The sequence below is a fragment of the Amphibalanus amphitrite genome, unplaced genomic scaffold (genome assembly GCF_019059575.1).
Source record: "Amphibalanus amphitrite isolate SeventyFive unplaced genomic scaffold, NRLGWU_Aamphi_draft 000206F_arrow, whole genome shotgun sequence".
Taxonomy (NCBI): Eukaryota; Metazoa; Arthropoda; class Thecostraca; order Balanomorpha; family Balanidae; genus Amphibalanus; species Amphibalanus amphitrite.
Window position 1 is genome coordinate 304,054 of NW_024881701.1, and position 23,073 is coordinate 327,126.

At 50.6% G+C, this 23,073-nt stretch overlaps 1 protein-coding gene across 1 annotated transcript in view; it reads left to right on the forward strand.

The window, feature by feature from the left end:
- Positions 1-1,596: 1,596 nt before the first annotated feature.
- The window catches only part of LOC122385043 (ephrin type-B receptor 1-B-like), a 67,442-nt gene continuing 45,965 nt past the window's right edge, over positions 1,597-23,073 (forward strand). Inside the window, exons 1-2 of the mRNA XM_043373006.1 lie at positions 1,597-1,838; positions 16,752-16,895. Coding sequence (XP_043228941.1) covers positions 16,808-16,895 — 88 coding nt within the window. The 5' untranslated portion in view covers positions 1,597-1,838; positions 16,752-16,807. The remainder of the gene's footprint in view (positions 1,839-16,751; positions 16,896-23,073) is intronic.

Below are 23,073 nucleotides of genomic sequence, written 5' to 3' on the forward strand. Positions count from 1 at the left end.
GAAGACGTCTGATTCGGTGGATTCTCATGGATGCATTCACAGCCGAAATAGTTAGACGAGGGACGCACGATTCCAGACCGGTTTTCGGACGACTCGGGGTTGATTCGTTCAGACAAGGGTCGGCTATAAAAAGCCCCTGGATTGTCATGGAGAAAGTGTTAACTAGCGGCGACCTAGCTGGGATGGTAGCGACGATTTGTCTGGGCGGCCATAAATTGTCCCGGTGGCACGACATCGACAGATCTGGCCATCCGTGGGACATCGAGATGACATTAATTACCAGAGCGGCCACGAAATTATGCGACGACGAAGGGCAGATAGATCGGGGAGGCCACCGAAAAAGGAAGCATTGTAAAGGCCGCCCCACTGGAACTCGCATGCGGGTTGCGAGTTTACGGGTTTTGAGTTTGCGGACATAATACTAATTCATAGAGTGATAAGACCGTCCCCTCATGGTAACTTCATGAATGCAGTGAAGCTGGTACATCTTTAGAAACTTACATATAGTCGCAATACCTACGCAACGAACCAAAATTCGACTCCAACGAAAAACTCGCAAACCTCGCAGAACTCGCAGAACTCGCAGCGAAGAAATTCCAAGGTTAACTCAAAATCAACTTTTGGAATGCGAATGCGATGCAGGGTCGCTCGCAAGCAAAAAACATACAGACTCGCTTGTTAGATGGTAGTGTGGGTCACTCAGCTTAGATTGTATTATCTGATTTTGAAGAAACCGCAAAACCCAAAAACTCGCAACCCGCATGCGAGGTCCAGTGTGGGGCGGCCTTAAGGTTATCAAATTTCAGATAATCAGGTTTTTATGTAGGTTGAGGTAGACAAGAAGCTTGTTGTGGACGAGTCTCAATATTTTTCTTCCAAAAGCGACTATGTCTAGGTCCCCGTCGAGATGACACCTGTCAAAAAAGAGATGACACCTGCCACCCCCCCCCCCACATTAAAACTCAGAAGCCAAATCACAATTTCAACTTGCCCACTGACCACTGTCCTCATTTCAATAATAACCGCAGAGGCGGATCCAGCTCAGAGGTTTGGGGGGGGGGCAAACCATAACAATTTATCGATTCTTTCCATGCATCGTCCATAGGCGTAATGTTAAAATTATGCCGTTTGGGGGGGGGCAAATGCCCATTTTGCCCCCCCCCCCTGGATCCGCCACTGGATAACCGGCAGTTCATTCAATACCCAATCATCATGATTCATACACATCATGACAATTGACAATTATCACTCCACAACAGCGCAGACCAACAGGTCAGAAGCATGCGACCACAGCCAAATACGCTCGCCATGTTTTCTAGAACAATCCAGTTTCAAGAAAGCAAAAGCTTACCGTAAAAAGCATCCATATCTTGCAGCATTCTCTTCACAGTCACTAATTAGCGCCCACCCCTGACCAGTGGCAGTGACCACGCACAATATCCAATCCACATCAACACAAGACCACTGTGACACCTGTCACCTCACAGCCGCGCTTCCAGTCACTACATGTTTGCGTCTCCCCTCCCCTCCCTGTCTGGGGGGTCTCGGCTCCCTGCCGGTCGGTCGCCCGGCCGGGCCGTTTCGCGGCCTCTGATTGGTGGAGACGCCGGCCGCCGACTGTCTCGTGCGGAGCGCGGTCCAAGACGGCCGCCGCGGCAGTCGTCTTGTGGTGCGAGGAGGTGTGGGGGTGCGTGGCCGCGCGTGGACGCAAGTACTGTCCCGTGAGACGATTGTGGACGCTGGTGGACTGTGGACGGGTCGGTGGATTGTGGATTAGTGGACGATTGTTGTCCCACGAGTGGCCTCGGCCTGCGCTGCGGCTGGGATACGTTTGTCAGGTGAGTTTACCGTGTGTGCCGCTGCCTACCACGGAACGCGGTTGAGGAATGGGGAATGTGGTTTGTGCTTTACGGCTTGGCTAATTAATGATTTTCTGGATGTGTCTGGTGTGTCGCTCCTGATTGTTGAACTGTGCCCTGTGGCCTGTGACCGCCGGCCGGTTTTGGGGAAAACATTGCCTTACATGTGAATTTCTGCAACTCGTGTGCAATGTAACAGCGTTAGTTGTGCAAACTGGTGTGCAAAGTCTCTGTATGATGCATATCCCCAGACATATGTAAGGGTATGCGATGGTACTGTCACTTGCACTAGGTGTAGTTTGCACGTGACACCTCAATCTTCACCGCTGACCGGCCAACCTGAACCCCATTGCCATGGCCATTCTCTTTACTCCGACTCGAAACGCCACCAAATCAGACAGCTTAGAACGATCTATTTTATTGTCCTGATTCTGCTATAGGTACACAATACACAGGCGTTCGTGGTCTCTAGGGAGTGAACAGCGGTCCATGGTCCGCTTTGGGACCCCGTTCACCTCTGGTCCGCGCTGGTCCCTGGTCCGTGACAGCCATGGTATGCTCCTGAAGCGGCGGAGCGTGTCGTAAGGGACCGGCATCCGGTCCCGACCCGACCACAGTCCCAGCCGGCCCGGCGAACGGCCCACTCGCGATGAGTCGATTTCTGATCCGTTTTATGGCCCCAGAGCGGAACGCTGCGCTGGGTCGGACGTTGAGTGGATGTGTTTGTGTCGATTGGTCTCCCATCTGTTTAATTGGCCTTTTTGGGCGCACGTGTCCCGGTTTCTAAAACGTTGACAGGCCGAGGAACCCAGTAGGTTTTGTCGGGTCAGCGGTCGTCGTCCGCCCCTGGACTCAGAATATTGTTAGGTTGGAGTGGGACCTTGGGGATGAATGTTTTAGGATTCCACCTCGTAACTGAGCCACAACTATTAATTGCATTGTTTATTACTGATATGGTCTGCCATCTGGGTTACAGTGGTTACACTCATTGGTAATTTAAGAATAAATAAAACGAATTAGTTTGCAGGCCCCATCGCAGCTTATCGCTTCATTTGTTTGCTAGCAGATATCATAATTGCCCAAGACGGAGACAGTAAACACTAGCCTCTATTGATGAAAGAACGCCGCAGTGTGAACCCTCATACTTTACATCTATTCGTAATGTGTGTAGCTTTTTCTGGTGCTGATTTGTTTAAGAATCGTATCCGTGTTGGTGGCGCATTTCGTTTGTCACCCGAGACCTGCCCTACCTTAAACTCCACTGAAAGTCATTTTGATGCCATTGTTCACAATGGAAATGTATTCACTGGCTGGTGTAGCCGACCATTGTGCTGGAAAGCGGGCAATATGTTCAGTCTGACGTTGTGTCTGATCCAGTATGTAGGCTGCGTTTGGTCCTTACACCATGCTAAATTGTAAATGTATAGAGCACCAAGACGCTGGCTGAAAGGCAATGGGTATGTTGTTTAAGTTTTTGTCCTCATGACCTTGCAGTAAAGAAATGGTTCTTATCCAGTTGAATGTTTTTTTTTTTGTCCTCCCGTCTTTAATTCATTTAACTTAGCCGAGTTTGGTCCTTTTTGTAAAGAAGGCTTTCCCCAGGGATACATTCAGGCTCTCGATATTTGTTCTAGAAGTTTGCATTGTTTACTTTACAAAGTTTCCGCGAAGTTAAGTCTTCGAAACAGAAGCGATATCGCTGCAACAAAGTGGGACGAACCGGGGATGCCCTTCGCTAGTCGTTACTAAGGCGTGGCGCTAGGCTGAGAGGGCAGCTACCTCACATTGCAAGTTCCAAACGATAAGGCTCCTCGAAATGCCCAATGTTTATTCACTCGACTTCCCTTTTTTTGTCATCCTTTGTCACAGCAATGCAACATGCTTGTATTGTTCAGCTGCTTAAAAAAAAAAGGCAGCCGTACACACAATGGGTCGTTTTTGCCGATATGTAGACATAAACCGTATTGCTCTTATCAAATTATTTCTTATTTCAACTTTTTATTAATCCTGCTCTTTTATCTTTCACGATGCAGATTGACTTGACTTGTGCGTACGTTAGCTGTAATATGTCCGCATCGCCGATTCACTTGACCACCTAAATGCTGCAGCACCGTTTCACAGAGTCCCAGTTCAATAAATCAATTCGTTGGTAATTTTAGCCGGAGCTGTCTACGGACAATATTGGCCGAGAGGCGATTTCCAGGCACGGTAAATGATAGGAGACACTGACACTATACAATAATGGCACTGTGGAATTTCACAGAAATCTAGTAGAACAGCATGTCGATGCGTTCTTGAAACACACCAGTTTAATAGGTTATCATGTTTAACCCACGGATAAAAAATATAAATTGATGATTGTCTTCTGGCGCCAGAATAGGGTAAAATATGTAAAGAAACTATATTTGATCTTATTGTAGGTTGCTTATAGGGATGTAATGTTTGTATCGGGTTAAGTTCTTTATTGAATCGTGCAATTTATTAGAACTTTCATGGAACATATTTTTTTCAGAATTTTATGTCATGGAAAAGAAGACGGTTGATGTTTTTCGTGACCCTTGCCTATGTAGCTGTCATAAAACGTCACCCGTCACCCGCAGTAACAGAGCCTGTTAGCTGTCACCAGTGAGGGTGGGTTCGTTTTGCTAATCGATACTATTCAGCTAGAAATAGACCGACCTGTTGGGATTAAGTGACGTCAGAACGGCCGGTGCCGCACCTTGGTGTTTTGTGCACGTCTTTCAAATATGAACTCATATTAGGGAAGGTCTTGGTATATCTATGGTGAAGATGCTAAGAAATAGGGCAGTAGTGAATGACGATCACTCAATACAGTGACCTCTGGTGATCGAAAATCGACATAGCACTATTTGAATAGTGAAAATGCACATTTTCTATACAAGTATTGGTATTTATGTCTGGCATGCGGTTCGCTGTCTCCAAGTTTTATCATATCAAGGGCCATCAAGGAAAGCTTTGATAGTGCTGACCCGGCTGTTCGATTTCGTCAGCTTCAGTAACCGTTGACGCAACGGTGGCTGCCATTCTATGATCTTCATTGACCGACTTTGCTCGCTAGGGGCCACCGACGTCCAGTGGTAGTCGCTATCACGTGCCACGTCGTCCCCGCCCTATAGAAAACTTGTCCCTGCTCCGCGACAGGCTATCGCCTAAAGCCGACGATAAGCAGGCAGTACGCTTTGTCAATGCTTTATTCTGTCAGTGTTGTTTAGAAACTTGTTTCGTGCTATCTATTGAATGTCGAGAAGTTTTGTCGGCAGGAACTGTTTTCGTAAAATGGCTTTTGACGCCCACCTGGTCGTGTTTTAGAAATCGGTACCCCGAGTTAAAGCGTTATCCTTACCTTACAGGTCAGGCTTATTGACCGTCAGACATCTCACTTTTAGTCGATAGCAGTTTTGTTGTGTGTCATGGGCGATTTATACGTATTTTCCCCGTCCTCTGCACGACACAGTGACGTGCCAGGTGTGCTCCGATGGTGAAATCGACAAATATATTGTAGGTATAACCGTGACATGCCGACTATCGAATGGAGCCGATACAAGACACTCGAGCCCGGGCCGGGCATCTTTTTGTTTGTGTAAAGTGTGCGGAGGGTGGCTGGTATTTTGAAATTTGTCTATTTTCGGATACTCTGCCATTTACCTACTGAGCTCTAATGGTTGAGTCTATGTATATGGATATCTTCCGTATTTTTAGTTGGTATGCGATCCTTTAGTATAATTAACTTCTTTTTGTTTTTGATCCTTGCAGTGGTAACTGGTTATTTTTTTTGCCGTTCGTACGTCGTTCTCTTTTTGTGGTATAGCTATAGATACAGGCGTTTTAAAGACCGCGTTATCAGCAAGGTAAATTAAAAAGGTGATTCCGTTAGTAGCTAAACCATGCATGACAGCGGAGGTAGCATGAAGCTTTCAAGTCATTTGTTGATCTAGGATTAGAGACCGATTTTCTTTGCATGAATCCTGTTAAATCTGATAACATTATTTAGTGGCTAGTAATTAAAATTGGTACAGGTGTCGCTGTGAATCACGAACTAAGTGTTTAAGATGCCTACAATTGTTCTGACATTGCCCGTACTTACCGGTAGAAATATCTGTTTTGGCTTCGGGTTTCCGTGTCAATGCTTTCCCGACATACTGAGCATTAGGATGATTAAACGTTTCGAAATCCTAGACCTTTCTCACCAGATCTTTGTCGATTCACAAACATAAAGCATTTGGAGTCCAGGCGCACCATTTGTCCTGTCACCGTGGAAGCTGACCTCTCCCCCTCTCTCTCCCTTTCCCTCTCCCTTTCCCTCTCCCTGTCCCTCTCCCCCTTATTCTCCTTTCTTATCTTTCTGCCTTGCATCACACCGGGTTTGATCTCGACCACTACACCTCGCACCTCCATTCCTTGTCACCCCCACAAGCCCCTCAGCTTCCACCAGCGACATCGAATTCGGCGGCTCTGACAGGGGCACCCACTGAGCCGCAACCTCCGCGACATCCGCCACCTCCACAGAACGTGTCCGCGCTGACAATGCCGGCGCTGCGCGGCCGTCACGGCGCGGACGCGACGAACGAGACTCGGCGACGACGTCGGCTGTCGCCGCAGACTGCGGGCCTTTCATCGGGACCGGCGGGCGCGCCACCTCTGACGGATCGAGTCGCTCGCACACGCCACCGCTGAGAAATGGCTACAGCGGCCGGCCCGACGAGCCGGGGACCAGAGGGCCCGGGTGGGGTGTCGAGCGGAACCATGGAGCGCATACAGACTGGGAATGCACCCGTGAGGGGGAGGGGGGGGTGGGGGTGGCAACAGGGGCGGTGGAAGAGACTGGCACGAACGGGAGAAAGGTGATGACTGCAAACAGCTCAGAGCCGTGCTGATTTGTTGCAAATTGGAGGCTTCTTGGAGCCGGAGAAAAGAGGAACGAGAATTCTAGCATGGGGTGATGCTATTTGAACAGAACGAGAAAGTAATATTATCGCTGTTATCTGTCTCATGTCGATCACATAAGCTTTGGAAACTAATATCGAATGCAGCCGGGTCTGCGGCCGGGTCCCTGAGGCCGTAGAGCTAGCTGCTCCTGAGTGCTCAGCTGTCAGTGTCGGCGGAGACCGCGGCCGGGACCGGACCGGACCGCCGCCCGTCTGACACGGTCCGTCGTCTTGATACATGGTCGGCCTGTGTGGTCCGATGTCGGCAACACTTTAGATGCGCCGGCACGCGGCGGCTAATCTCGCCACTGCACTATGGTTGGAAACGGCCTCACGGATGGCCGTGGGCAATTTCGGAATATATGTATATTTGGGGTGTCATTCTGTTGGAAATTGATGAAATGTTTTGAATTGGGCAGAAAAAAATATTTAGTTGCGCATTTAGTCTCCATTATTGTACGTGGAATCGGGAGTTTCTGACAGTGACTTTTTTGGTGCGCCGTCAAAGGTTTAAACAACCGCGCTGGTGATAGCATGTGGAGTACCTCCATGACGTTGTAAAACTGGATTATTATATATCAAAATAATCCTTGTTATGTTGGCTATCGAGTGGAGTGACTCTTTTTCCCATGCGTGTTCAAAATCAGGAACGGCATTGCATTCTGTTTGCAGTGTCACCACAGCAATATTTGCAAAATTGCGTTTATGTTTCATTGGACATACAAAAAGTTCTCCATCGACCTCCATTGAGCTTTTTGGCAGAATAAATCTCTATTCAATTCTGCGTAAGGGGAACGTAAAAGCAGACTGCGCACTTGTGCGCAAAATCGTCCGTGAAGCTTCATCTCCCGAGGCGTACCTACCCGTCGCTTCGTTAGCACCAGGTCGGCTCGTCAATCTTGCAATCGCTTATCCTTATAAATGATGGTAAGAAGCAGGGTTGCGGAGTCGTGGTGGCGCCAAATCCGACTCCGACTACGACTCCGACTCCTGACTCGTTGCCATGACTCCGGCCGACTCTGTCTCCGACTCCGGACCCCTGCCAGTGTTTCGGAGTCGCGATGGAGCTGTTCCGATTCGGACCGACTCCGACTTCCACTGCGGGCTCCTGACCGACCCCGACTCCGACTCCGACTCCTGGCTCGTTGCCACGACTCTGGGCGACTCTGACTCCGACTCCGACTCTGACTCCGACTCTGACTTTGACTCCGCACCCCTCGTAAGAAGTAACTGCTCGCCCCTGCACCTGGAGTATGAATATCGTGCAAACGTGTATGGATATCCTGGAGTATGGATATGGATATCCACTGACAGAACAGACATACAGACATGCTGTAAACTCCATTACACTGCCAATACCATGGCAAATCAAATGTCTATCTATGGTTTTTGATCATCGTTCTACATTTTCCAAAATCTTGAACTGAATGTTGGCAATTTCTCGTGACTACTTCACGACCATGACGCATGCATTTCTGAAATTGATCTTTTTTCAACCAGCCACGTACTCGTATGATAAAATGAATGTCACCATCGTGTTCTACGCCCAAAAGTACCCATAAAACATGTGTCATGCATGGGCTGCGAATAGGTACCAGTTTTAATTTTCGGGGTTATGTGCTTACCTGATTGACCTGACTTTGACCCTGGCCAGTGGCCTATGCTTGACTGACCCCTACATTGATCTGACACTCTTTTAGCACTTATATGAAGGGTTGTGACAGTTATGACAGTTGTGACAGATTGTTTAGGACCAACTGATGACTGAATTTATTTAGGACCAACTGATGACGATATAATCGAAACGCGAAACGCGAGGCACCGATTGCGAGGTTCTAAAGTCCATGCTACTGAAAACCCGATTTCAAGTGTTTGACCTGACCTTGACCCGACCTGTGACCTCGAAATTCAGCTTTAAAGTATTCATGTGAATCGTCTCGTCACGTTCTTCTTTCGTTTGCCGCGCCTCGTGCGTTTCGCTGCGCCTATTTGTTCGCGAGTTATCGGCTGGGGGCGTTGAACGCCCCCCCCCCCCGGCAAACGGCGGATGGGGAAATACCCCAGCAACTGCCGGGTTAATCTGACGCATGTTTTGTCATTTGATCGTCATTTTATTTCTTACTTTTTTGCCCAATCTAAAAAAAAAAATCATAAATACTCTTTCTCCAAATTTTTGACTCTTTATGACCAATAGTAAGACAATGTGCGTCACTACGCTGATATTTCTCGCCCTAAAGCATAACAACAATATCCATTCAGTAATAGCAGTATTCAAAACATGTTCAAAATGCCTCGCGATATCGATAACATAACGAAAGACATAGGAGAATTATGACATGCTTGCAATGATGACGTCACACATGCATGACGTGACGTGACCTCGTCATTTCTGAGTTACTGTATGATGCACGAAAGACACTGGTATACCTATGCAAAGTTTCATCGCAGTCGGTCTACGCATTAACAAGTTATGGGCAAAACATTTTTTCGCGTTGACCCCCGGCCATCCGTGAGGCCGTTTCCAACCATAGTGCACTGCACCGACAGTGCGGAGAGATCAGTGCCGACAGCGCCGACTCGGTCGCAGCGCGCCGCCAGTTTGCCTGCTTTGCGCAATGTCGGCCGCGGAGTAACCGGTTGTCAGTGTTTCCGCCGAGTTTCAAGGAGACCTCAGTGCCGAGCTCAACGAAAAGGAAAAGACACGCCGCGCGTCGAGTTTTATTCACACGCTTCGGTCTGGTCTGTGACTGGCTTACCACCCACGCTGCTGAAGGAGTGTGGCTGATCCAGAGCGCTGTCTATGTCCACGTCAGAAGCGTCAGATGCTATCGGATCAGCGCACCCTGTCGTGTCCAACCTTGATCGCGTCCAGTGCTCAGTGAGAATATTCCGTCAACAATGCAGCCGGTGCAGAGCAAGGTTGTATCCGGGCAGGTCTCTCCTCCACCGGCCGGACATCATATTCGGAATCCGGCCAGATCTGATGTGAGGCGTCGGGGCGCTTGTTGAACCTGAACTTGATCTCGATGCATGTGTGTGCGGCAACAGTAACACGGCGACGACACGTAATATGTGTTATGTTTGATCCGTTGCGTTGGATGCATTGGATGCGTTGCGTTGGATGGGTTCCGTCGGATGCGTCGCGTTGAGCGGGCTGTGTTCAATGTTTTGCGTTGAACGCTTGCTGCATTTAGACGCCGGGCTACAAGCTGCCATGGTCATCACCATTCACCAGTTCAAACCTCCAGCAGTCTGCTGCCGTTTTGGAAACCGCAGCGATGATTCAGAAGTGGCGAAACTGTGTCACCGCCAGCTACCACTCATTGTCAGGGAACCGAATGGACGAATCGGAGGAAAAAGGCGGCCCGCGGGGAAGAATGACCGGAAAACAGCCCTTCAGCGGGCGCGTCCATGGCTGCTGGTGGGAGTTTAGTTTGGAGTGGTGGTTATACCTACTCGTAATGGAGATAGTCTGTGATCTTCTAATTATCGGTGGTCTATTGATTACATGCGTTTGACGGGAGACGGACTGTCGACAGTCTTACTCGTTGTCTGCATCCTGACGATTCCTAGGGCAGCCCGTAACTTTTGCTTATAGTTGCTTCATGAAGCACAAACCAACGGCAAGTTCCTACCGTTTCATCCTCCTGATAAAGCGATGTTGTATCTTTGCACGCATCTTTCTCCCGTTGAAGCACTCTAAAAGTCGAGAGCAATCTTCCACATCCGCCTTTGCGTATGCGTCTGTGGAATGAATAATAGATAAGTGTTGCACAGTTATGCTTTTATCTTGTATGCCTACGACAGCCAGAATGGAAATTGATGTTGCAACCAACATCAGTTGCAACATTGACATAATTGCAATTCAGTATATGTATCTCACCGTTTCGCGGTCACCTGCTTCTATTGTCTGCCACGAAACCCAGTGTCTGAACCTTCAGTGACGCTTTCGGCTGTATGGATGCTTCGCATTGTGATGTCCATATATCACCGTGTTTTTCAGCTTATTTCGCTCATCCGGCAATCAACCATCTCTCAGATCTCGACTTCCGTACAACAAAACGGTTCTCTGCCGCCCTCGCTTCTCAGCCGCCTCACACACCCGTAGACATTCCCACAGGTCCTCCCTGCTCCGCCTCACAGATCATCCCATTACAGACCATCCCAATGGCCGCTTCACAAATCCTTCTACTTTTCCCACAGACCGTCCCCTTCACACCTTCCTTTAGATAAATCAATATAAACGTGCTATCACACTACCAACCCAGATCCTTCACACTACATCCCTGAACACTACCACACACTTCCACAGATACCTACCCCACAGACGTGCCGGCTCGTCGCTCGCCTATCCAGCCCTCCCCAGCGAGCCGCGCCGGACGCCCTGCACGCTCGGACCGCGCTGCCAAACCGGTCTGCCGTTCGCCGTCTGCCAGCGGCCGGCGGCAGCGGGTGCCTGCCCTGCCTTGCCCGGCACGGCCCTGCCCGGCCCGCCTAGCCACCGCCAGTGCACGTGACTAGCCGCTTTGGCCGGCCGCCGGTGCTGGAGGCGACGGCGTCGGTGGATACGCTGGCTGGGTCGCGTGGGAAGAGTCACGCGTCGGTACGGGCCGGATACAGCGCGGATACAGGCCGGACACAGGCCGGATACAGGCTGGATATGGGTGGATGCTGATGGACGCGTGTGGATACGGTTCCGATATTGCAGTGATGGAAGACACGGGCTGGATGCCTTTGGATGCCAACTTCATAATAACCCTATTCCTGGCGGGGGGGGCCTCAGGAGCCCCCCCCCTGAGGTTTTTTGGTTATTTCTCCCAAACGCGTTGAGCTAGGAAGCTCAAATTTTCTGACTTCTCCTAAAAGGCTTCTACGCAACATGTCTGAAAATTTTGAGTTGATCTGACCTCAGGTCAGGTCACCAGAGGCGGTTTGGTGACCCTACCTCAGAAAAGTTTGCAATCACGCCAGAGCTATAGTTTTTGACCGATCAATTTCTTCTCTTCAGGCTTTAGTTAGGGTACCAGTATGTGCAATTTGTATATCTCGGAATTTTGATATCGGTGACCTAAGGTCAGGTCAGTTTCGCGACCTCCCCATTATAAGTCAATGGGGGAAAAATCAACTCCCTGTTTTTACCACTAAAACGGGTCGGAATGGCCCCATATACCATACATGACTTCATATACGATCAACCTTCACTACCTTGAGGTCTGTTTTGCTGTTGGGCAGCTGTGAGGTCATGTGACGTCATCAAAGGTCACCAAAGGTTTTTGGCCAATAACTCCGTACAGGAACAAGATACAGACGCGTGGATGGTCTCATTGTGTTCAGCTCGTCAAGACGCATCGAATGATATACATGATGACCTCGAGGTCACGTGACCTGAGGTCAACCTTTGACCTTGACCTTGCGAGGTCAACATATATATCATTCGATGCGGATTGACGAGAGGATCACGATGATGCCCTTAGTTTGTTCCTATCTTGACTAATTCGAAAGTTATTCGAGAAAAACTCTCTCCATATCTAGCGCCGCCATTTTGACTTTTTCGACCCCTGTGACGTCATCTTTGACCTGACCTGAAAATGACCTTAGTAAAAATTGTAGATCTTGACCGTGCGTATCCGATGCCGTTTACCGTTTGTCGCTATCTTGCTTCGTTCTCGAGATCTCAGGGGGGGGGGGGCCGAATCGGCCCCCCCCCCCCGCCAGTTTCTTGTCCCGGCGGAGCCCGCCAGGAATAGGGATAAGGCACCTTCACCATTCAGTCACATTGACTTGGTATAGACTAGGTATAGATGCAGGGAAGAAAGTTCTAAAGAGCTGTGCACGGTTGAAGTTCATTGTACTATTGTGTCGCAAATCGAAACCTCTCCAGCTGCAAGCCCAAACAACAGCTGATCGGGATGAAAAGAAAGAACTCGATAACAACCTCTCAGAACAAATGTACCTATCCCACATGGCTTGTGATTCCATTACCAAACCACCTCCCAGCGCCGGTGCACGGGAGCCGGACCGGGGGCGACCGGTCCTCACGCCGTATCGAAGTCGTGACTGCCACCGAGTTGATCGGCCCAATGGTGCTCTGTCGATCGACCGGAGGAGGAAAAATGAGCGGCCGATGGGGCGCCGGCAGGGTCGAGTGGAGCCACGAGGGGCGGATGGGGCTGGACAGTCTCAGACGAGTGGCGCGGCTCGCTGTGACGGGCTACGGGAGCTGCTCGATAGGAGGAAAACGCTGCAGTCCCGTCCACCGTCCACCGCGGCGTCGCACCGCAAACCGACCGAGCCACCGGCGGTTACCTACCTGTTTGCCAAACCGCTGAGGTCACCCGACCATGTTTGAAGCGCCGGAAAGGGGAATGCGACGGCCCGGTCAGCACTGTTTGCGGAACGGTGTGGGCTATAGGGTGAGGTGTTGGAGTTTGCTTTTCTCGGATGCACGCAGCTGTGAGCGTGACTATGAAGCTGGGTTCTTTGCTTTGAGTTGCCTATGGCAATGATTGGTGTTGAGTGTGACTCCGGTTAATGGTTATGTCCTTATCACCTCTGAGAATCACGTGTTGCTGTATGTCATTTCCCTGGCCCGCCCGGCTCAAAGTGCCACAGTCCAGCTGTCGAGGAGATGCCACACTATAGCAGGCACCTGTCGTGTTAACATATTCATCCTGCATGTATGACATCGCCAAGTAGGTGTACCTACCAAATCGGTTTAGCGCTCTCTGCCCCTGAATGGAATATGAAAACTATCACCACACTACTCGCCTCAAGTGCTAACTCTTTTGCATAGCAAGTCTCGTATAAGCTGTTGCCGAACTAGTTAGCGGCTAAAAATTTGGTCCGCCTCAGATTAGGTCCCGCCTTTTCTCCCGCCTCCACCTTCTTAGAATCTCCGTCTGCTGGGCCCGTCTGTACCTCGAGTTTATCCACATCTCCACGCCAACCTGAACCATAGCCGAGTCGCAGCTCGCACGCAAAGTTGCTATGTTAGCGGCCGTAGCAAGGTGGTTGTGCCTGTCTGCATATCAGCCAATGCTGACTCCTGAGTCGCCCAGGCGTTTTCGGTAATGGGACGCGACGGTACGGTCTGCAATAGTTCATCAGTGGTTGAGGCCGAGCTCTGACCGACTTACCAATCTCTTCATGAAACCCAGCCAGAGCCGATTCCGTCTGAATCAAGCTGTCCATGCCGCCAGCCACAATACAGACGGCCAGGCGCGGATACAAGGGGGGGGCCATGGGGGCCATGGCCCCCCCCCCTTGGCCGATTTTTTTCATAAATAAAATAAAAAGTTAAAAAGCTGAAAAGGGGGCCTCCTGAAAATAAAGTGGCCGAAATCCGATGAGTTTTTTTTTTAACCTACCCACTTAGTTATTTCTTAGAAGACTAGCTGAGAAGACTTCTTTGTTAGAAGATTGGTAAAGCTTTTCATAACTTGGTCTTGGAGGTCTCTTATACTCACAGAGATGACCACTTTTACAGGGCCTCCTAACCTGCACAGAGGGCCTCCAAGCCTGCACAGATGTCCTAACAAACACAAAATCTCTTAGCCTACACAGAGGCCTCCACTCGCATCCGAACAAAGGGCCTCCTAGCCAACACAGAGGGCCTCCTAACTCACACAGAAGGTCTCCTATCCTGCACAGAGGGACTCCAAGCCTGCACAGATATCCTCTTCGCCAATTCAGGACCTCTTAATCTCCACAGAGGGCCTCCACTCGCATCCACACAAAGGGTCTCCAAGTCTGTACTGAGGGCCTGCGCTCGCATCTGCACAGAGGGCCTCCTAGCTATCACAGAGGGCTTCCTAGTTCACATACAAGGCCTCCTAGCAGGGGCGGATCCAGGGGGGCGATAGGGACTATAGCGCCCCCCCCCCCCCGGGCGACTTTCTCATTTTCTTTTTTTTTTTGCAAAAAAAGCATGATAGGGGGCCCCCAAAAATAAAGTGGACGAAATCCAGGCTTAAACTTTTGGGGGTAGGTAGGGCCCCCATCGATGGGGGGCCCCCGATTCGGAATAGCCCCTCCCTTGGCAAAATGCTGGATCCGCCCCTGCAGACGGCGGTGGTATTCTGACTCGCTCACGCCTCTTCAAGTCTCCATCTGTAACGGCTCTGCCCCAGCTAAGGGGCACTGCTCCTTGACGTGGCCCCGCGAGTCTCGGTCGGAGTCGCCAATTCTCGGCGTGGTTCCATGCGTGTCTCGACGGTTCTCGGTTGGCGCCGGATCTCGCTGTCTTGATGTCACGCGTCGCCGCCCGCCTATATGTATGTATGTCGTTCACGCTGCGCCACTCGCCGTGCTCGCCACTGTCACAACAGCCGCGCTGACCGCCGGTGACGAGCTACGAGCTCGACTGACCAATTTGGCTGGGCAGATATTGGCCTCACCGTCGCTACTATCCATCTGTCTTAGCATTGATTCTCATTCACCCTCAGTCAGCCTCTACCATTCGTCGTTATGTCATCGACTGTCAGACGCCATCCGCCACCCCCGGACGCCATCCTAACCTCCCCGAGTCAGTTGAGACTCTCCTCTATCCTCCGCCTCTCGGTCCGCCGCCCCCGGCGCCGGCTGACGGGTGGTGTATGTACTGCACGGGCGCCGGGCTACCGCCGCGCCGCCGGGGACGGGATGCACATTGCACACTGCACGCCGCCGGACGTGGGTGTAGCATGGCTTTGTGGGTGCCGAACGCGGCGGCCACCTCAGCAGCGCGGCGGAGTGGAGCGAGCTGAATGGAGCGCGCGGCCGACTTCAGTAGCGTCCCGGCACAGATTATGCTAATCATCACTTTAAATTGACCTTTTTTGCCGGGGTGCGCTTAAAGACATGGCGGCGCAAATTATGGCTCGTTGCATTATGCATTATGCATATGAGTGACCTTGATAATCAGAGTGGTCTCGGAGGTAGCCGGCGGTCCGGGATTTGTTCGTCAAATCGCACCGCAAAATAAAACAGCATTAGGCGTCTCTGGGCTGAGTACTGGGTCTGTTTTTCGTTTGCCGAGCCGTAGCAAAGTAACGACCTGCGGTGGATTGCGAGGATGACCATTCGATTCGGACCGAGCATTGAGGAGATGGCGTGTTTTCTACGGTGATTGTTCGTTGATAGAATATCCAGACTTTCCTCAAAACAATATTTTGCACTGAAATTTGGGTGGCTTTTAATATTGGATGATTGATGGCAAATTGTTTGTGTTGACCGTTGTATAAATCTCAGCATAAATTGAACTTTATGTTGGCTGTGATTTGCTGAGAAGCTAAAAGGAATCGAGTCCGTCTATCTTCATTTTACTTTCCTTCATTGGTTGTTTATTGCTGTCTCCCTGCAAACCAGTATCGCACATAACGTTTGGGTCAGTCCAGCAGGACAGACCAGTCAGTTAGTCCACAATTAAGCTCTGGGCGGCTGCTATTTTACCTCGGCCTCAGCTCACACAGGGCTCTGCTTCCAGACGATAAAATCCGCCCTCCGTGTAATTGCCGTTTCTCATGGCCACAAATAGTGATAGCCGAGGGAAACAAATGTGCCGCGGCTGAGAATGGGTGAGATATGGGCTTTACCAAGCCGCGATAGCGGCACGAACAATCTAGATAGCAATATTGCGCAAATGGCCGCGACTGTTTCCGATGTGAGACATACGTGAGAGCGCAGAGACAATAAGGTACAACTGTCGGAAGGGAACGCGGTGCTTTCCGACTCGCATATGACTTGCGTTAATGGGTGAGTGCCCACAGCTCCGTTTAGGAGCGCTGCACGAATCTCAGTGACAACGGTGTGACAACGGTGACACCCGAGACAACGGTGTGCTCCGTTAGGAGCAGTGCTTTTGGGGCAGACTTCGAAGAAATTTGCTCCAAAGCAACAAAACTAACAATCCTATATAACGAGACCTATATATATATCTCTGTCTGACATTCAGTCTCTCCTGCCACAGGTGACCCGATGCGCGGCGGTGACCTGGCTGACCTCCGGTGACCCGAGGTGCCAGGGATGCGGCCGCCGCCGTCCGCCGGCCACCGCTGGGCCCTGCTGGCCCTGCTGCTTCTCTGTGGACCGCCGCTGACACACGCCGAGGAAGGTAAGACGACCCGGCCCGCCACTTTCGCCATTGGTATCGATTTCGGTAGCCACCGGTGGAGTGGGCAGATCTTGCCCAGCTGGCCTCGCTGCTTATCGCAATTCTGAATGCTAGGAGCGATTCGGCAACTCCGACTCGTAAACTGGTAGCTGGAATGATCTTCCACTGCGCCGAGGGGTCGACTTTAGTAAAAAGTATCGGGGTGTATCATGATGTTTTATCGGTTATCGAGTTCTACTATAGTGCATCGGAAACGACCGGTGGCATCACTCTCTCCTTGATTTGAGGAGACTGTGTTACATCGGGCAAAAACAGCCCGGCTGCGGCCGCTTTTTGTTGAATTGTGTGACCCAACTTATCTTAGTGGGTATCGGTTGATGCGACTATCGCGAGTCAAGGCTGACTAGCCGTGGGACGCGTCTGCGGGCCTTTCGCCGAGCAGCGCGTGCCCTTTGCTGCCGCCGGTATACTGGTTTTCCATGGGCGCCTGTTTTGTATGCGCCGAATCAAGCGATGAGCTTGTTACATAATGGCCATGGGTTACTGGTTCGGGCTTCACGTTTTGTTTTATCCATGCATAACAAATGTGCAGGTACTAAGGCTGAGCTGATGCATTTTTCTTTGAGAGGTTTTCACGGCATACTCTTGGATTATGCATATCTTCTGAAATTCTCGCGTCGTTTTCGTGATAGGCCCCTGCCGTGTAAGCATTCACAAACCACAGGTCCATGCAGGACATGATAACCATGCACGACTACGGGGACGTGCCCCGCTCGCCACGTATGTATGCACGCCATTCATTCGTTTTCATTGTGAAGCCCTTGATACCACCTCCACGCCTCGCAATTTTCTCTCGCGCGGTAGTTCCTATTCTCCCGGTCCGTTTCCTTTGTGTTCCTATCAGTTATTCGCTCCGTTCTCTATTCGTCTCTCTCTCCGTCCTTCGACCGTGTATCACTGTATATCACTCTGTTCTCTCTTCGCACGTCTCAGCAGTCATTTGTCCGTACGCTCTTCTGTCTGTTCCATCTTCGCCTCCATCTCTTTTTTGTACCCCGTTCTATTCCATATATTTCCATTTTCCTTCGCACTTTCTCCCATTATCTTAACTCTTTCCATGTCTCTTCCCTCGCTCTGTCCCCCTGTCCCTTCCCTCTGCCATTGGTTTATTGTAGGTATGCTCTTTCTACATGTAATTTATAAAGTTTCAACAAAGCAGCCGTCACTGACGGTCGAAGTTACGAGAGCACACTAATCCGTTCATCCGTCCACATTCTCCCTGCCTTCCGGAAGCCCAGTGTCCACATGCATGTGGACACTGGGCACATACATGTGGACACGCCATGTACATGGCGTGCGTCAATGCGGTCGTATATTTCATCCTGAGTGACCGGGGCATGCGTGACCACTAGACCCGCTATGTGTGCGTGCACATTGGCTGCCTGTCATCCTGTCTTCCTGTCACATCCTATCTCATCATGCTACCGAGCGACGTCCTCTGCGATCATCACCGATCACCAGCCATGATCACCGATCACCGGCCATGATTACCGATCGCCCCTGTCCCGGCGGCGACGCTCCCGGCGGTGACCAGCTGCCTGTGCCCGCCGTTCCGTGACGCTCCGTCGTCGCACGGTGTGCGTGAGTCAGAGGACCGGCCCTCGGCGGGACGAGGACAGGGCGGGGGCGGCCGGACCGCTGTCCTCGGCCGTCGCTAGGTCGTTCCCACGCGTCGGCCGGCGGCTCGCCGGTGGTCCGATCCGTCGGCCGGACGCGATGGGACCGGACAGGACTGACACCCCGGTGTCAGGACCGATCGGATCGCCGCCCCTACTACCGGACTCTGGGCTCAGACAGTCGCCACTGGCCCTCGCTGCACCGCCGCCGCCGCCGCCTCTGCCACCGCTGCCGTGCCGCCCCAGACGCTTTCCGGCAATTTTGTCGATAATTTTCCATCATTGTCGCATTATTCGCCTGTTTCCTGTGTGGGGGCCGCCGCTGCGGTGTCTGCGGCACCGTGTGACGTGCGAGGGCCTAACGGGAGACCGCGCCGCAGCAGGTGGCCCTCCCCAGCCCGCAAATCGGACCGAAATCAGGGACTCTGGCCGGCCGATTTACACGTGATTATGCTGATTGGGGGGTTTCGTGAGACATGGGTGCTCCATTGGTGGTTTCCAATCGCGTGATTGTTTCCGAATGCCATCCAAGCGGAGAAACGTTTATTTACGTGTGTATTGTTGATTGAGTTACCCGTCATTGAGCGACTGTTATGACAGTTGGCTCACCCGCAGTCAACAGTGCAATGGAAAGATTACAGACGGTAGAGTCTAGCCGGTGAGAATTGAGTGCCGTCAATCACGCGTTATGGCCGCCTGATGACTCGTACCGGCAGAAAGTTGGTCGCCGGATACCACAAACGAGTGGCTATGGAGGAAATCAGCATAATGTGGCGGCATCGGTGCGGCGTTCCGACTCCGGGATCGTAACGGTAGAGAGCGACATGGTGTGCCGAACAGCGCCTGTGGGCCGCCTTCCGCCGCCGGGGAGAAACGGCATAAACGATGTCACGTGTGCCGGTACCGCGCCCATCGTCAGAGCGTTGTGGGAACGGGTGCACATCAAACAGGAGGATTGCCCAGGATGTGGTCATTTGTTTATTATCACCAAGACACCCACAGGCACAAACTATCAATCAATCAATCAATCAATCAACGTCTTCATTTTTATTTCAAGTTTCAATTAGAATTTATGGTATGCGATTTGTTCATGTCGCTGGAATTAGAGGTTGGTTTTATTATTTCAACTAGCCATTGAACTCAAGTGAAATGGTTTGCTCGGAGTTTGAACAGGCCATTCACTTGTTTGTTGCATGTTTAACCGTTCATGTGTTCTTTATCTTTATTTAACATGTTTCCTTTCAGAAGCGGGATGTTAATAGTTCCCTATCCATTTGGTAAAGACAACAGTACCGTAAATGGATGAAAGGCGCAGACGGGTTCACCCCAGGTGCCTAAAGATACGCTAACTATTTTATATCCTTTCCAGCCTGAGCTATCTCTCCTAACTTTGGCCATTTTGTGGTCCTTTGGGTAAATATTGATTGGTTGATAATGGGATTAAAAGGAGGTGCTCCAAAAGTTCGAGTAAAAAGTAGAGCGCTGTGAGCAATTTCACTGAAACGGGTCCTTGTCCGCGGTCGCTAAGGATATTTCAATGGCTAGGATGGTTTCATTGTTAAAAGACAAAACCATTTAGAAATGAAATTCTTGTACGCGGTATAAGAACACGTAGGTAATGGTTACATTACATACAAGTTAAAGCAGTGCGTTTTGCGTACGTTCAATCGATAAGCTTACCTAATGGTGCGCAGGAGCGGAATGCTTCCGTTGCACGCTCTATCATTTGCCAGTCAAATTTCCTCCTTATATTCACAAATTCTAGCCCACTTATTGTCCTGGTGCTTATGTAACTGTTTTTTCCGCTATCACGAAAGGCTAATTTGCCACATTTTTCAATCATAAACGTTATAACTCGTCGTGATCTTGAGCGCAAACGGGAAAACTCGAGCCTCACCGACGAATATTCTAGCCGAAAATTATAGCCCCAGTCGCTCCCACAGATGAGCTATAGTCGTCACCGCTGACAGGCCGGCCTGCGACGAGCTGTTTACCCGCGGAGGCACGCCGCGCTGAAGCGCTGTAAGTGCATTGCATTCAGATTTGTTTTCGGCCATTTGTGTGGCCCGGCCGTCCAAACACTGATAGCGCCGGCGGAAACAGACGCCCGAATGCCGAGAGCGCTGTCCCGGCGGTGATGAAAGGGTGTGTCGATAAGATGAGATGGCACAGGCGGACCCTTATGATATAGCAAAGAGGCAGGCTGCTCTTTAGGTCGGTGGCATTGGGTGGTATTCAAGGAAGGTAAGAGGAACCTCAAGGAACTTCGTCCACTCGCGTCTCATCCTTCCCTTATGTCCTTATTGCGCCTGTGCGTCTGTCCGTCCGTCTTCCCGTCATTTCGTCTGGCGTCCGTCCATTTCTGCAGTGCTGGCTCACAGTGCAGCGGCACGAGTCTTCAGTCCGGGTCACCGCTGGTTGACTGGATCCCGAGTCACCGTTGGTTGTCTGGAGTCCGAGTCACGACTCTGACTTCGTGGGCAGCTCGCGGCCGTGACTGGGCGGCTGCAGTGCCGCGCCCGTTCCTGCCGTTTGCGCAGTGACATTGCGAGCCGGGATAGTTTTACTTTGGTAGAGCCCAGTGCGTGCCGACACACCTGCTGGGCCGGCGGCACGGATTGGTGTATCACGGATCGGACTGTGATGCCTGGCATTGATTGGCACAGCTTGGAAGAACGTAAAATGGATAAACGGATTTTTTTTAATGTTGTGGGATAGTAATAGAACTTGATGATTTCGGGGATTCTCATCAAGCGTTAAATGAATAAATTTTAATTTTTATTAAAACTAATTTAATGGATAGGTTACTCGGTTTATTTTGTTTTTCTCAAAGTCCATGATTCGGAACGCAATTTCCCTGGCACAGTGAACTACGGGACTGAATAGTTATACATGTCCTGGGGGTAAATCTTGCACATGCACACAGCATTGAGCTTTTTATAGAATGCTAGATTAACCTAGTTTCTCCAATGTCCATTGTTCAGAGCTTTGGAAATCCCGTTTATATCCCCTTAATTGCCGTTGTTGCCGACAAACTGCACTAGGTAGTTGGTGTTGCGGCTCATTTCGGCTCTGATCGTAGCTGCCGGGGCGGGCCGACTCGTGATCCCGGCCGGCGCCGATCCACGCCGCCGCCGCCCCCATCCCCCTGCCATGCCGCCGGCAGATGGGCCGTCCGCGAGAGAGTTTATGGCAGTGATCGGGTGACGGGACGCTCCTCCCTCCCTGCGACCGTGTCCTACAGCTGCAGTTGTATGAAAGGATGCGCTGTTACCGGAGGAACTGACCCGGGGGGAGGGGGTGGGCTAGCGTGGCGTCGCACGTGGAACTGTGTCCCCGGCGGGTCGGAGCCGTTAGGCCGACATGTGCCGACCGCGTGGTAGGGTTACCAGGACGCTGTGTAGTGTGTAGCTTCTTTGTTATTTCATTACTTCCGTCGCCATCTGTGTCCTCCCGACCCAGTACATAAACGGGACGGGAGCAACCCTCGCTCTCACTTCTTTACTTTTCGGCGCCGAGAGAGCACTGCCTCGCTCTCTCTGGCCAACTCTTCTCGTCAGTGATACTGTGTTGTCATCGCCTATTCGCCATCTGCAATACTCACCAGTTTGGAAGAATCTTGTGTTTGTGAATGGTGAAGAGTGGAGTGCAGCGGCGGATAAGAGCACGGGGAGAGTGGCACACGGTTCGCACAGTCTTCTATTTCATGGTGACCGGGTCTACTTATCATTCCTATCTGATTCCTTATTTTCCTAATACCTCTTGCTCTCTGTAAAGAGGGTTCCTTTGTCTCTCTGTAAAGAGGGCTCTATATTTAGGTCTTAACATGCTCTCTGTAAAGAGGGTTCCTTTGTCTCTCTGAAAAGAGGGCTCTGCATACCCTTTTAGGTCTTAACATGCTCTCTGTAAAGAGGGTTCCTTTGTCTCTCTGAAAAGAGGGCTCTGCATACCCTTTTAGGTCTTAACATGCTCTCTGTAAAGAGGGTTCCTTTGTCGCTCTGAAAAGAGTGCTCGTAAACCTTGATCCAAAATTATATCCATTCATATAGCATCCACTTCTTATATTATAAATTCCCAATTTCGCCTCATTACCATATCAACCTATATCCTGTCAGGCCCCGGTCGCCACACCAGATGATGCGAGACGTCAACACACACACAGTTATACAGTCCACTGAGTCAAGTTGAAGAACGTCTGCAACAGCCGTCTTACATTATTTACTGCTACTGACGCATAGCCCGCTATTGAATAGATTTAGAACTATTTAAACTCCATTGTATTGCATTTAATGAATTTTATTCAAATGTAATGAACTGTATTATGCCTAAACTAACTTAATTTTCCGTTGTTATCGGTTGTTCTTAATTGGTTTGATGCTTAATGAAATAGCAATCAACTCTGGCCGTTGTCCTAGTTTATCGCTGTCACAGTAATGTTTGTATACAATGCTCAGTACTTATAACCGGGGCAACACAAAACATGCGATTGCAATGGGACGGAT